Here is a 13,328-nt window from a genome sequence, read left to right on the forward strand (position 1 = left end):
AGTTCCCTCACCATAATATGGGTTTGTACTGATGTATTGTCCAAGAGGGATTTGCCCAGACAATCCCGAAGAGAGGTTCCCAGCGGGCATCCTGAAAATAAGTCTGAACCAACTCAGCTGAATCATTGGCTGTACTACGAGCTTTCCCCAGATGATGGAGCTCCTAACAATACACTGGTTCATTTCGGGATCTCAGTCCTTACTGTCATAATTCGTATATTTTTTACCTTAAGTGAGAGCCAAATAGTATAGAGCCTGGCAAATCAAAAACAAAGGTTTCAGGGCATAAATAACTTTATTTAGCTATTTTAGAGATTCTGAAATTCTGAAAAATGTCAGTTTGCCATATCTTAAACATATTGATTGTTAATGTCGCAAAGCCTTTGAATGCAAATATTGTCTCTGACACAATGTTTAAGATAGTAGTATTGAGACAGCCTAAGTCAGAAGTTGATGTTATTGTAGTGGCAGGTTGTTGAAACTTATGCTTTCTACCTGTCAGCCAAAATCAATTGTTTCGTGAGACTCTGTTGTTGTTTTGGCTCTCATATTACCCTCCTTCTGCCTCTGATTGGTTGACCAGTCTCTTCTGACATCACCCTTCTGAAGAAGGAGACCTCTGAGACTCAGACCAAAAACTTAAAATCCATCAAAAAGCTTGGTGTCTCTTAAAGAAGATTTAGTTGCCATGTTTTCTTTTGTTTTTTTACAATGCATTGGTCACTGTGCTACATTTGCCAATTTCTGTGCAAAGTTCCTACAAGATTTAGATTTGTTTTTCCATTCTCCTTCAACCTGTTCTCAGGGTCACTCACTACTTTTCTTTAAGGGAGGGATCCAAAGTGAGGAATATCCAAACATCCAAAACCTGGGCCAGAGCTGAGTTTGTGCTAGACAGAAACACTTTTGGAGCAGAAAAGCTGACTATCCCTGCAGCTGAGACAGACAGAGGCGGAGGAACTGCATAACAAAAAACACAACCTGTTTGTATAAAAGTAAACAATCATCTGACCCAGTAAAACACGTTTTCATTTTATTCTGGGTTTTTTTTTTCCCTCCCCCCTTTTAGATTAACGAGATTGCAGACAAAACTAGACTAAAATGTATGTGTATGAGATGCTATATCCAGCGTCCATTTTGAAGCAGCATTGTGAAATACCCTGGCTCTGTTTCAGTGTAGCTGCCACGATGGAGGAGAACTGCAGGAACACATTAGCACCTAGTGGAGTTTCATTGCTGATGTCAGTGAAGTATGTGCTGTGTGTGAGTCAGAGGAGCACTAACATCATGGTCGGCTAATGAAGTCAAGGCCCAAACAGTGAATGCAAGTGTGTTTGCACATGGTGATCATGGGTTTGCTCATCAAAACTCTGTTCTCAGGAAACAGCAGCGAAGGTGAGTTCCCAGCCACATGTGTAGCTCTTAGCTGGAAATGCGCACCACAGAGCAAGAAGTGGTCACGTCATTTAGCAGCTGACTCACCCACACATCTGGAGCCATCTGTGCTGGAGATGTAGCCTCTTGGACAGGTGCAGACGTAGCTACCAGCTGTGTTGGTGCACTCTCCTCCATCACACACTCCAGAAATGGTGCTGCACTCATCGATATCTGAAACACAGAGTCCCATCGTTAGCACTTTGGCTCATCTCATCATAAATGCTCATGTACTTTGGAAGGAACAGCAGCAATGAAAATTTATTGAAACATTTTTAAGTCAAAAACAGGTAAGTATACCAAGCATTGTGAAAGTAGTTGGGAGTCAATCAAATTAATGTGGTTTATAGCTGCATAAATAAATGCCCCAAAAAAATTAGCACAACATGTTCTGCTCGTGTTAGACAAAAATTGAGACAAAACACACTGTGCAGTTGCTTGGTATTAAATAGGTGAGTCTCTAGGGAACAAATTAAAAAATGCAGAATGATTTTAGAGTAAAACAAGTGGCATGTAGGCAAGGTCCAACTACCGCAATCAAGAGATGGTCAATGTTTCTACATGTTTTAGTCTTTTAAAAGAGATGCTAGATCAAGTGGCATTTTCTCTGACAAAATGAAACACAGAGAAATAGACACTGCCCCTCCTCCACCTATTTCTGAGAACTGCCAATACTGTTATAAAACTGCAGTCAGTATGCTGAGCAGCATGACTGTAAAACAGTTGACTGCAGGCCTTGCCTGAGCAAATAACCTGATTAGTCAGCTTTATGGATTAGCTAAATGCTCTGCATCCTGGTAACTACATGTTTTACTGCATTGCATCTGTCAAGCATATAGAGAAGGTCAAAATTAACAGGTCAGATCTGGATGCTCAAACACAACTAATGAAAGGCACAGTAAAGAAATGAGTGTTAGGCGTAACCTGGCCTTAATAAACACCTTTAACAACCTAATTGGATACCAGTCCAAAATGACTGCAACACAACTTTACAATCATCAAATCACATGACGTCTCTGAGCCAGAAATGTCGGAACATTTGCTGATGTTCTTCCTTCAGGTCACAAAGAACCATTAACACACAAACTGCAGGAGAATAAACCAATTTGGATTCAACAATTTCCAGACAAAAAGTATAAAAATACTCTTACATCTATTCTACTGAAACAACCACAGTCTAACATTTTGAAAGCCTGTGAGTGTTTGCACAGTGCTTGGCAGGGGCCCCATCTCTGTGGTGGGCTTTATGACGCCATTGGCTTATATTATTCTGAGAGGGGGTCTTCGTTGCTCCGTGATGTTTCAAGTTTCCAGGCTTTTTACAATGTGTCCTGTGTAACTACTGAGCCACTGCTGAGCACAATTATAGCACTGATGCCGAGGTAATGCAGACTGAGGGCGTGCCTCGTGTGTTTAGCTTTAAAACGAGAAAGGCACTTAATTGTCCCTCCTACTTAAAGTAAGAAGCACATGATTATCTGTGAAGCTGGTATGGATCGGCTTCTTAATGTGCAGCAAAGCCCTTCTCGTAAAGCTAGGTAGAGCACAGCCAGAAAGCAGCAAGGGTGCACCAGACTTCACTCTGGACGAATGTTGTGCTGAGGGACAGTCAGTCTCTGCACAAGGGGAAACGTGTCACCTGCATAAATGTCAATGGGAGTTAAGAATATGGCCAGGTGCTCGTAAAGGTGTGTGCAAAGAAAACATTAGTAATTAAAAGACTATTAAACATTACGCTGTTTTCATTTTTCTACCTGAAATGAATGCAGATTAAAACAACTAAATGAAGCCATCAGTTGGTATCTATATGTATAAAGTTTGAACTTGAAAACCTGCGAGTGTCCATGCAACAGGAAGCTCCGTGTGCGCAACGGCCTCACTGAGGCAGTAAGTGTTTCTTAGTCAACACTAACAGCTGCTTTTAAGTCATTATGTGTTCATGGAAAACTAAAGAAAAATGTAGAATAAGCAGAAACAAAAAGAGCAAAACAGCAGTTAAATCATGAAATCACAGGTGACTTGTTGTTGTTCAAACAACATTGACATCTTAATCGTAACTGCTTGCTAATTTCACAGTAATCGCTCTCAGTAAGGTTCCTTGTGTGTTGGCTGCAGAATACAGCCATTTTTGTAAAGGTTTACCCTCAAAGGACTGATGGTCGGATCATTAGTGAAAGTTCATTAAATATGGGTTTCCTACACAAACACGACCATAGAAACATCTCACAACTGTGCTTTTGTTCTTCAAGACACTGAAGTCTTTCTGGTCTCATGTTTACTAGTTGAATTAACAAAAGAAAAATAATCACTATGTTAGTTATGCTTTCTCAATATAAATAAAGATTAAATCATTTTGAAATCAAAATAATTGGATCAGTTCCCTACAGAACAGAAATTTAGTGTAATTTTAGACTTGGGTCCTTCTTATTTTGTAGTCTAAGCTGTTTAAGTCTAGAAAATATAAGTTTTCATTCTATTTTGTGGCTGATTTTATCCTCAGGATTATGACTGTTTGATCAAGTACAAAAATCTGAATCAAAAATCAAATAAATCTAATAATCAAAAATCAAAAATCTAATAAAACCAATCAAGTAATTTGACTTACTTGAAAAAACGTGAAGATTGCTTTTTCTTTTTGTTTTCTGTCTGTTCAAGGCTGTTCTTGCTGCCACTGTGGTTGCTGGTCATTTCCTCCTCTTTGCCATTTTGTACTTTTGCAATTTTAATTTTCTTATGACGTTTGTCATGTACAAAACGGTGCCGTCTCCCTCAGGATGTTTTATGCATCGCGATTCAATGCCCACCAGGAGGTCAATAAGTCTAAATACTTTTACAGTCGGGAATAAATGCTTTGAGGAACAAATACTCTGTTCACTGATCCCAGACAGGGTTTGAACTTGAATGTTTTATATTTTTTCTGAAAACTAGATGTACTGTGACAAATAGTAGAGTTTTTTTTTTAAACAGCACTTTATCCAGAGTCTGTCTGCCCGTTATGATTTGTTCAAGATCAGTTTCCACTAAAGCATGAAGAAACTGCTTTCAAATTTTGTTCAAAGAGGTGATTTATTTTCTCTTTACTGTAAATATGACATTTGAGAAGCCCCCAGAGTTCCTCAGGAGGATTTCAGTTCAGTAAAAATCAAGGCCATGCCAATTTTCAGTCATATTTGAGTTCTTTGCTGGCTACTCAGTCAGTGGAACACTTGGACGCCTATGATTGAACTCAGTCTTTAATAACAATCATGGTGTTCTTGAATGCTGCAATTACTTTTTTCAGCACTTCCAAAAAAGATTTACATTGCGATTCACAAATTTCTCACCATAACACATACATTTCTGTCACAAAGAACAGGTCTCCTTCTCAAACATCCTGGTCCAGCAGTGCTTATAGTTGCAGATGTTTCTCTAAACAGAGGACGGTGGCACCTCAACACATCTGGAAAATGCACCAAAAGGACTAAGCTCCACAATTCTCTTCTTGATATCTTGATAAAAAATTTGTTATTTCTCCATAATGTCACACGAGGAATCAGTATGCTGATGTGTTGCCTTAAATCACATCCGAAGGTGTGCCTCCAATTAGCCTGTATGCTGTGAATTAACTCAAAGCATACAACGCCATGACACCATCGTCTGGGTTTTTCCAAATTGTTTTAATTATTTTTATGTGAACTTCTGACTTTAAAAAAATGAATAAAAACGATCCCTTTCACTTCTCTAGCAAATAGCAGCTATAAATCATTTGGGTAATTCTGACTGATCAAAAACATCAAAAGTTTCATTTGATAAAAAAAAGATTATGTGTTTTTTATATGGATTTTTTAAAAAAATATTTACTTTCAACAGTACCTCCTAAAATTTAGGAAAATATCTAACAAGTGAGAAAAGGATACTAAAAAAATGCAAATTTGACTTAATAGATAGGAAAGACTTTATTTATGGGTATGAAATGTAAGAGGGGTGGAATAAAATGGTAATGGCAATCAATTGACCCTCTGAATTGAGTCTCTGAATTTCCATTTTAAGTTGTTTTGTTTCCGTGCCTTTGCACTAATGACCACTGGAGTCATTGGTGATCCCCTAGTGAAGCATAAATGTTTTGGTTTCATGAGGAAAGATAGGAGTTTCCTATCCTCCTTTGCGTTGTTAACTAGTTTTAGGCCTGGGTTGTTATTTTATCACCACATCCACACCCAAATCTCACTTAGCAAAAGCTCAGTGTCTCTGGAAACTGTCATCCAATCCAAAGCCACAACTGAAACCAAAAGTTTGGCAAATTTAAAGAAGTCATCCTCCCAATTTCCTCCTTTATCCAGAGACATAAATCAACTCAGTGTGTCACATTAATTGCTTCCCATGAATCTAAAGGTGGAAACATCATTTCACAGCAAACATGAACTGCCTTACTACATGCCAATAAAAGTCTCATTGAGATAATAAGTCATTACTAATACATGGATACAGTGCAGGCCTCCATTTTTTCCAGCAGGCTAACTATCACAAGGCTGAAACAGTTTAGGAGCTCTCAGTAATCCTCCCAGAAGACCGAGACCATATCAGTCTCAGTCCAAGAGACGCGACCCCTGCCTGGAAAACTATCAGGTTGTTTAGCTTGTGCATTGTTCAAATTCCAGCCAATCAACACGCTGCAGTGGGAACCCGCTGTGCTGAGTGCAGACACTTCCCTACGTTTGTGCGTGAACGCGTCGGGACTGCTTCACCTCCTTACACATCGTCAAATTTTAAGCCCCTATGGAGATTTGTTAGGCTGATCCTAGGAAAACCCCGATCGACCTTATTGCTAAGGTAGTGAAACTGAAATGCTTGGCTGATTATTAAAATGTCAAAAAATATTTACACTAATCTCTTTACATTATTTTTATTCGTATTATTTTTCGTATTTTTTTCGTATTTTTTTGTATTCGTATTATTTTTTTAGTGAACCCACTGAAAATGAAATTTCCTGCTCAGTGATCAGACTGCTATTATCTTATGGTTCTGTGACTTTTTGCATCATTTACCGCAATAGCGAGTGACGTATAAATGTTGGGTTGACACTCACCTTCACATTTGTGACTGGTTTCACTTTGACGGTGACCAGCGGGGCATTTACATTCATATGATCCGACAGTGTTGATACAGTTGCCTCCAGAACACAGACCTGGCACCGCCTGGCACTCGTCCACATCTAAAAGAATCAGAGACAAGTATTGGTGAAAAAAAGGCAATGGCAGACGGGAGAAAAAGGTTTGAATGTTGAAATAACTCAAACCAAATAAAAAAATGAAGATTTTATGCTCTATAACATGGCACCAGCTGTATGGTTTTAGACTCTGTCTGTAAAGCACCTACTTCAGCCGTTGTTTAAACAGGAAATGACATTTTAATGGTGTGTTTTCCCCCAAAATTTTATTGTGAGCAACATTTAAAAGTATTAGGAATTTGCCAGTGGGAAAGTTCTTGTTAAACTGTGGATATTACTGATTACGTCAATGGTGAAACACACACAGAGACACACACAACTCAGCATCAGTTAATGATCAGCATTTAAGCTTTCTGAGCTTTTACCCTTACAATCAAAAGCTGTTAGAACGAATTTTGCATGCATACAAACAAAATTTCAACAGCCTGTTTCTAATGGTCTAAACCAAAAATCCACCATTGATTATAACAGTTTTAAGCAATGTCTAGTGTTTAAGAGGTTATGTGTGCAAAAAAGTCTAAAAGCGAGAGAAAGAAAGATAAAAAAAAGAAAGTGACTTCTGGCCAACATCCTGATGTGGAGCCCAGACTGGAATCCGTACATTTGGATTCATGGTCATGTGTGCTTTGTACTGCTGCCAGAGAGACGTTGCTCTTGGCTCTCTGGTGATTAGGTGTCTTTAGTGTGTGCATGTGTGTGGAAGCATGTGAGGAGAAGTGCTCAAAAAAGGGGAAAAAAAGGACGCTTCTATTCAGAAACAGAAGAAAGAACAGATTGTGAAAAATAAGGTCTGAAGTTATGGGTGTATCACATGAACTGGCATACGTGCAGCATATGAGCTTCCTGGCAGCACCAACAAAAGGAGAGTTTGATGATCTATGTAATAAATTACAATTTATACACAGTCTTGCCTCAGCTCCTTGTTATGTCTAGGTTTATGTTGATTTATTCAGACAGTACATTTTACTTAGCTTACTGAAATCTAGTAAGGTATAAAGCATGATACTACCTCTCTACCATCGTTGACACTTGGTATGTCAGAGTTCTCTGGTTATAAAGTCTCACACTTTTACTCTTCCAAACGTATTTCTCGTTATTGTGGCCAAGTAGCTCTACCTTTGTCTCTTCTGTGCATAAATCTTTTCTCCAGAAGATATTTGAATAGTCCATGAGGACAAATTTAAGTTGTTTAAGAGTTTCTTGATCAAACTCCTCCATTGATGAAAAATTTTCTTCACTGTCATGAGAGACACCAGTTAAGAGCAAAAGCATTGGTGGTTTCTAGGTGGTTAGTGGTGGTTCCTGAACTTTTCTGAACTCCCTAATCAATTTTCTTTCATTTGTGGGTGACAGTATCATGAGTCAGCTGGTTGGAACTGCGGTGGGTGTTGCAAAAGAATAATGACACCAAGAACACATTAAAATGTTTCTTGGTATGGCAAGCTTCTAAAATTGGCTCATCACACCAAACTAACCCATGGTAAGTTTATCAATTAAGTTTTGAAGAGGTGTTTGTGCCGGGAAGCAAACCAATTCATATTGACACTGCCGAGAGAGAACTATGCCAGATGCTATTTGATGCTAGCTGATAGCTACAAGAATAACATTGATATGCAAAGTGCTAAGAAACATTCAGCCAAATATTTTGCAAATATGAGTCTGTAAAAATTTGACCCAGTATGGATTAGAGCAAACCCAAAATAGTCTCAAATACTACATTCATTGATACGTATATACAATGTAAATGAAGCTAGGACAACCTCCAGCTGCCAGTTTAATGACAATCATGATGCATCAGTGATTGCTGCTCAAATACCAAAAACTAAGAAATGACCAAATAAACACAGAGATTAGCCTTTAATTAATCAAATATTATAGTCCTGCCGCTACATTTTACGGGTTCTTGCCAGTCCTTTTGTAATAGTAAGCATTATTTGGCCTTTACAAAATGAAAACAACACTTATATATATTGTCTTGCCTTCTACTTCTCAGCAACAACAAAGTAAATGTTTAGTTTAATGTATTTTGATGAATAAAGACAAATAAAGATACTCGATTTAGTATCTTTATTTAATAAAACATTTCTCTAAAATTAATATTTCCTCAACTCAAATTATTTTGTTGCCTTGACAACCACTGTAATCTATATTTTGTTGAATTCTAACATATCAGGGCAGACCTTATTTTAAAAAGCTATAAAAATATGAAGTACTAATATCCATCTAAGAAGTCAACATGGAGTGTCCTCTTCAAATATTTTTGCCTTTTTGCAGTGGGACATTTGCATATGTTTTTCTTGTAACTTCAAATTAAAGGCTAAAGCCACACTTACTTGAGCATGATGTTGCTGAAGCATTATTAACAATAATTTAAAAGGGTTTCACCATTAAATCCCTGGACGCAAAACCTAAAAACAACCCAGAAAAACTTAAATTTTTCTTATAACGATAATTTAGGTTTTTACCCCCATTTGGATGCAGTGAATAAGAACTGGGAATTCAGCTAAATTACATACCACAAATTTATAATAAATACTGTTCAGTAAAAAGGAAATAAATACCTGTGGTTCTTGGTTGGGTAGAGGCAACAAAAGGGCGAGCTGGGTTAATTTAACCTGAGACTTGACCTCCACATTTGTCATGTATTAATTTAATCTAATATCTTAACCTGGTCTGGGCCATGGTTTATTGGAGAGACATACCGAGTCTCTGGTCTGCAGATTTTTTATTTTTTTTTCCGTCAATGTATTTGGTAAGATATTGTTGTTTTGGACTGAAATACAAAGATGGGGACAACAGGAGCATGGGAAATAAATGACTTTAACAAGAATTCAGAAGACAGGAACAGTCTTCAGGTTGAGGATCAGACAATGAGTAACTGAACCAAAGCATCTTTATCCTGGGAATTTGATTACCTAATGTTACACAGGTGAGCAAAGATGAGGAACAGATGTGAGGGAATAGGAAGCTGAGTGAAAAGAGCAACACAAGTAAACCACTGAAATATAAGAAGCCACATACAGGCTGAAATTACCAATAATAAACTCAAAATCCCTCAGATCATGAAAGCATAACAAAAAATGTGTATACAAAGCTGTTTTGCAGGTGTACTGGGTTAGAAAAGTGAAATCAAAGGGAGATTCCCCCAGGAGGTTCAAGCTCTAAACACAATGTCTGTAGTGTCCTGCTTTGGGAGCCACATATTTAAAGGCCCTGTCTGCTGTACGCCATCTTTACTCTGTAATTGTGGTTTTCTGTTTAAATTTTGTGTCTCCAAGCCCAAACAAACATAAAGGAATGAGGTAACGTCACTTTTACTTTACAAAATCACGATTGTTGTCTAAACATGACTTTCAGTGGTCAACCAAAAAGAAATCTCAGCTGTGAGAAAACGGTAGATGCCTCTGAGCAATATGTGTGTCAGTATGTTAATGTATACCACCTATTGGTTATGTGCTGTATTTGATTTACTAAATGGCTGAAAAAACACTAATTCCTGACTTTAAAAATGCAGCTGAGTGATTTGTGGCATGTACTGTAACTCAGGCACATGTATTCCTGCAGCCTGTTAACAGTTTGTGCATTACATGATCTAAACAGGAAATCACAGGTCGGCTGTTTACGTGTCCCATCAGCGTTGTTGACATGAGTTGAAGGATGTTATACAGCAGGAATTTCTGCTAAAGCGATGATGGATAAAGTAATAGCTGGATTGTTTATCCTTGTGGCAGCGTGCAGTCACGTTGGTGCTTTTCCCCATGCTGTTGACAGGAAGTCAAAAATAAAGATTTGTCAGGCGTGTAATCATCCAGGTCAGACCTTGGCAGGCTCCGGTGCGGATGTTGGGAATGAAGCCTCGTCTGCAGGGGTGCGGCTGGGCGGGGCACTGCTCACAGGGGTGGCCCCAGGCTCGGCCGATTGTGGCGCAGCAAAGAGTTTTGGTGCAGACGATTCCACTGAGCTGACCCTGGCACATCTGGTTGCTCACCTGGGTGAAACATGGTCCTGTCCTGTAGTCTGTGGTCAGAGAGGGACATGAAATCAACATTAGTCAACCGTTGGGGTAGTATCCGGTTAACTTCATGAAAAAAAACACTGATTCATTTCCTTATTCACATCTGGTATTTCTTTAAACAAAACCAGATTGAGTTAAAAATAGGATTTTCTTTCTTTCTTTCTTTCTTTCTTTCTTTCTTTCTTTCTTTCTTTCTTTCTTTCTTTCTTTCTTTGACAAGAACTGTAAAAGTTGGTAGCTGCATTGCAGGGAATGTCTAAAAATGTGATTTCAGATCTCACCCTATAAACTTTGGTCAGATTAAACTGAAAATCAGATTCTAAAGCAACAATAGGGTTGAAATATCTCTGTAGAAAGCTGTTACTTAGGATATGTTTGATTTTAACTCAGCACTCAACCCAAAATAAACAAGAACCTCCTCAGCTTAGAAAGTCAGAACTGCACCAGCTCTGGTATCAAAATCAAATATGGTCACCATGTACTATAACAGTGTTGATAGCTTCAGAAATATACAGATTATTTGCACTGCTTTTGGATTGTTTCCATTAAATCAGTCACACACAAGGAGCTGTATAGCTTTAATCTGTGAACATTTTTCCACGGTTATTCACTGCATAAAAGGAAGATGGATATGTATATATGCTATGGAGAGAGAGAGCAAGACCAAACACACGCCGTGTGTGAGGATATTCCAAGAAGCTCCGTCCTCTGAGGTTAATGAAACACAGCATTAATGTCAGCATATACAGTGGTGCTTTTCTCAGTCCTTATGATGGAAACCAACTACTGAGAGAAGGTGCTGCTACAAATTACAGTTCAGTATTTTTATTTATTTTTTCTTATTCATTTGAATTCTCCAGGAAATGTTCAAGTGTATGTTACTATTGATCAAATATGTCACAAAAACAAACATTTTGACAGGAGTGTGAGCCAGAGCCATTGCATGTTTCTTCAGGAATCACAAACATAAACAGTCATAGTATTTTCTGTTATCATTTATTTTGCTTGAACTCGCTCCCTTTTAAAACATGACAAATTATAACGCTTCATCAAAACTAACAGTAACTCTAAGCGACCTACTGCTGGCTGGTAATATGTATCGAAGGCATAGAGGTACATCTTTGTTTCTAAATTAAATTACTTCACATTTATTGCAGTGTAGTTACTTTTAGTGTTTCTCGTGTTTTAAAGCTGCTTTTTTTTTTAGCCATGAAATGACCAAAACCAGAAAGGTACAAAATGTCAAAGGGGTGAAATGATCATCTTTCAGATACACCTTTACATTTATTAAACCTCTTGACAGAGTGCATTTATGTACTTTTCAATCCAACACACATTCAGAGCTGTGTAAAGCAGCAATGGAAATATATTCTTGACATCATGCAATGTTGTGAAACTTTCACATTTGCGTCTTTCTCTGCTTGAAAGCACACAAAGGGAACAAACTGCATATCACTTCACGGTCACCTTTCCTTCTTACAATGGTGCTGCTTGTGAGTGAAACTGTCTCAATCTTGTGAAATGCACTTCACAAGTCAGACATAACTACCTCATGCTGAAACCATTTCAGCTGCTACGGTGTTCGTCCTTACAAATCACACCCGGCTTAATGATGGCTTCCCCTTGTGGGAGAAGGCCTTATTAAATTCTCTAGTGTGGCGCCAAACTTAATATAGCCTTCATTTTAAAAAAAAAGAAAAAAAAAACTGGATTGTTAGATTGTCACAGTGGAGATGAAAGGTAAACTGCATGGTTGGCTAGCCAAAGCTGCAAAAGCCTGCTTAGCTTTGATAGGCAGAGTGAGATGGAAAGATAGGAGTCAGCGTTGGTGTCTGATGGGAATTGTTCACTAGACTTATTGCCCTCATTAGTTCCTTCTGGATATGGAAGAGGTCACTGAGGATGGGGCAAAGAGCAAGGAAAGCAAAACGCGTAAAGGGGATTAAAGAGGAAAGTAGGTCAAACTGAGCCTGCATAAACCAGTCACAAGCCAGCTCTCCTTCCCGTGCATCTGTCTTCATTTCTGTCCACTTTAGGTCTTCCTGTCTGCATTTTGACTCTGCTTATCTGTCTGTCAGCTGCTCTTTGATCTTACAGCCTCATATGACCTGCTTGGCACAATGGAAAGGAGGCTTATTCAAACCATACCTGCATTATAATATGCACCCAAATGTACCCCAACATCCAAATCGGCAACAACTTTTTTTACACTTCTAATGAAATACATACAAGCCTGGAAGCTTGAAATGACTATTTAGGATGAAACAACCTCTTGTTTTGATTTTAAAAACCTTCTATGGACACTTTATAGTTTGATTTTTGTAATGTCATTTGATCCAAATTTGGTTTTCTAACCCTAACTAAATGCTTTTAACATTTAATTCCTTAGATAAAATTTAAAAAAAAATGTAATAACCTTGCATTAAATGCTATGAGCAAAAAAAGCAATAATTTAGATCATGTTGTCAGAATATAAGAACTCAGAAAGCAGAAAGCTGTATAGTTGTGAATGTCTCCACCATTAATGAACTAAAATGATCATTAATAATCATTTTATTACTGTTTTAGCAAATATGGAGAAACTCTTTTCTTCATTGTTTCCATAGACGACCGACATACTAAAGACTAAAGTATATTTTTATAGTAGAAATGTATAAGTAGCAACAATGTGTT

General features: G+C 38.0%; 1 protein-coding gene across 1 annotated transcript in view; it reads right to left on the reverse strand.

Annotated features, from left to right (window-relative positions):
• Positions 1–13,328, reverse strand: part of fbn3 (fibrillin 3) — a 71,968-nt gene that overhangs the window by 30,990 nt on the left and 27,650 nt on the right. Inside the window, exons 7-9 of the mRNA XM_008407965.3 lie at positions 10,460–10,657; positions 6,500–6,625; positions 1,483–1,608 (exon numbers count right to left, since the gene is read on the reverse strand). Of these exons, the coding sequence (XP_008406187.2) occupies positions 1,483–1,608; positions 6,500–6,625; positions 10,460–10,657 (450 nt within the window). The remainder of the gene's footprint in view (positions 1–1,482; positions 1,609–6,499; positions 6,626–10,459; positions 10,658–13,328) is intronic.

Source organism: Poecilia reticulata, chromosome 4 (assembly GCF_904066995.2).
Source record: "Poecilia reticulata chromosome 4, P_reticulata-male-v2, whole genome shotgun sequence".
Taxonomy (NCBI): Eukaryota; Metazoa; Chordata; class Actinopteri; order Cyprinodontiformes; family Poeciliidae; genus Poecilia; species Poecilia reticulata.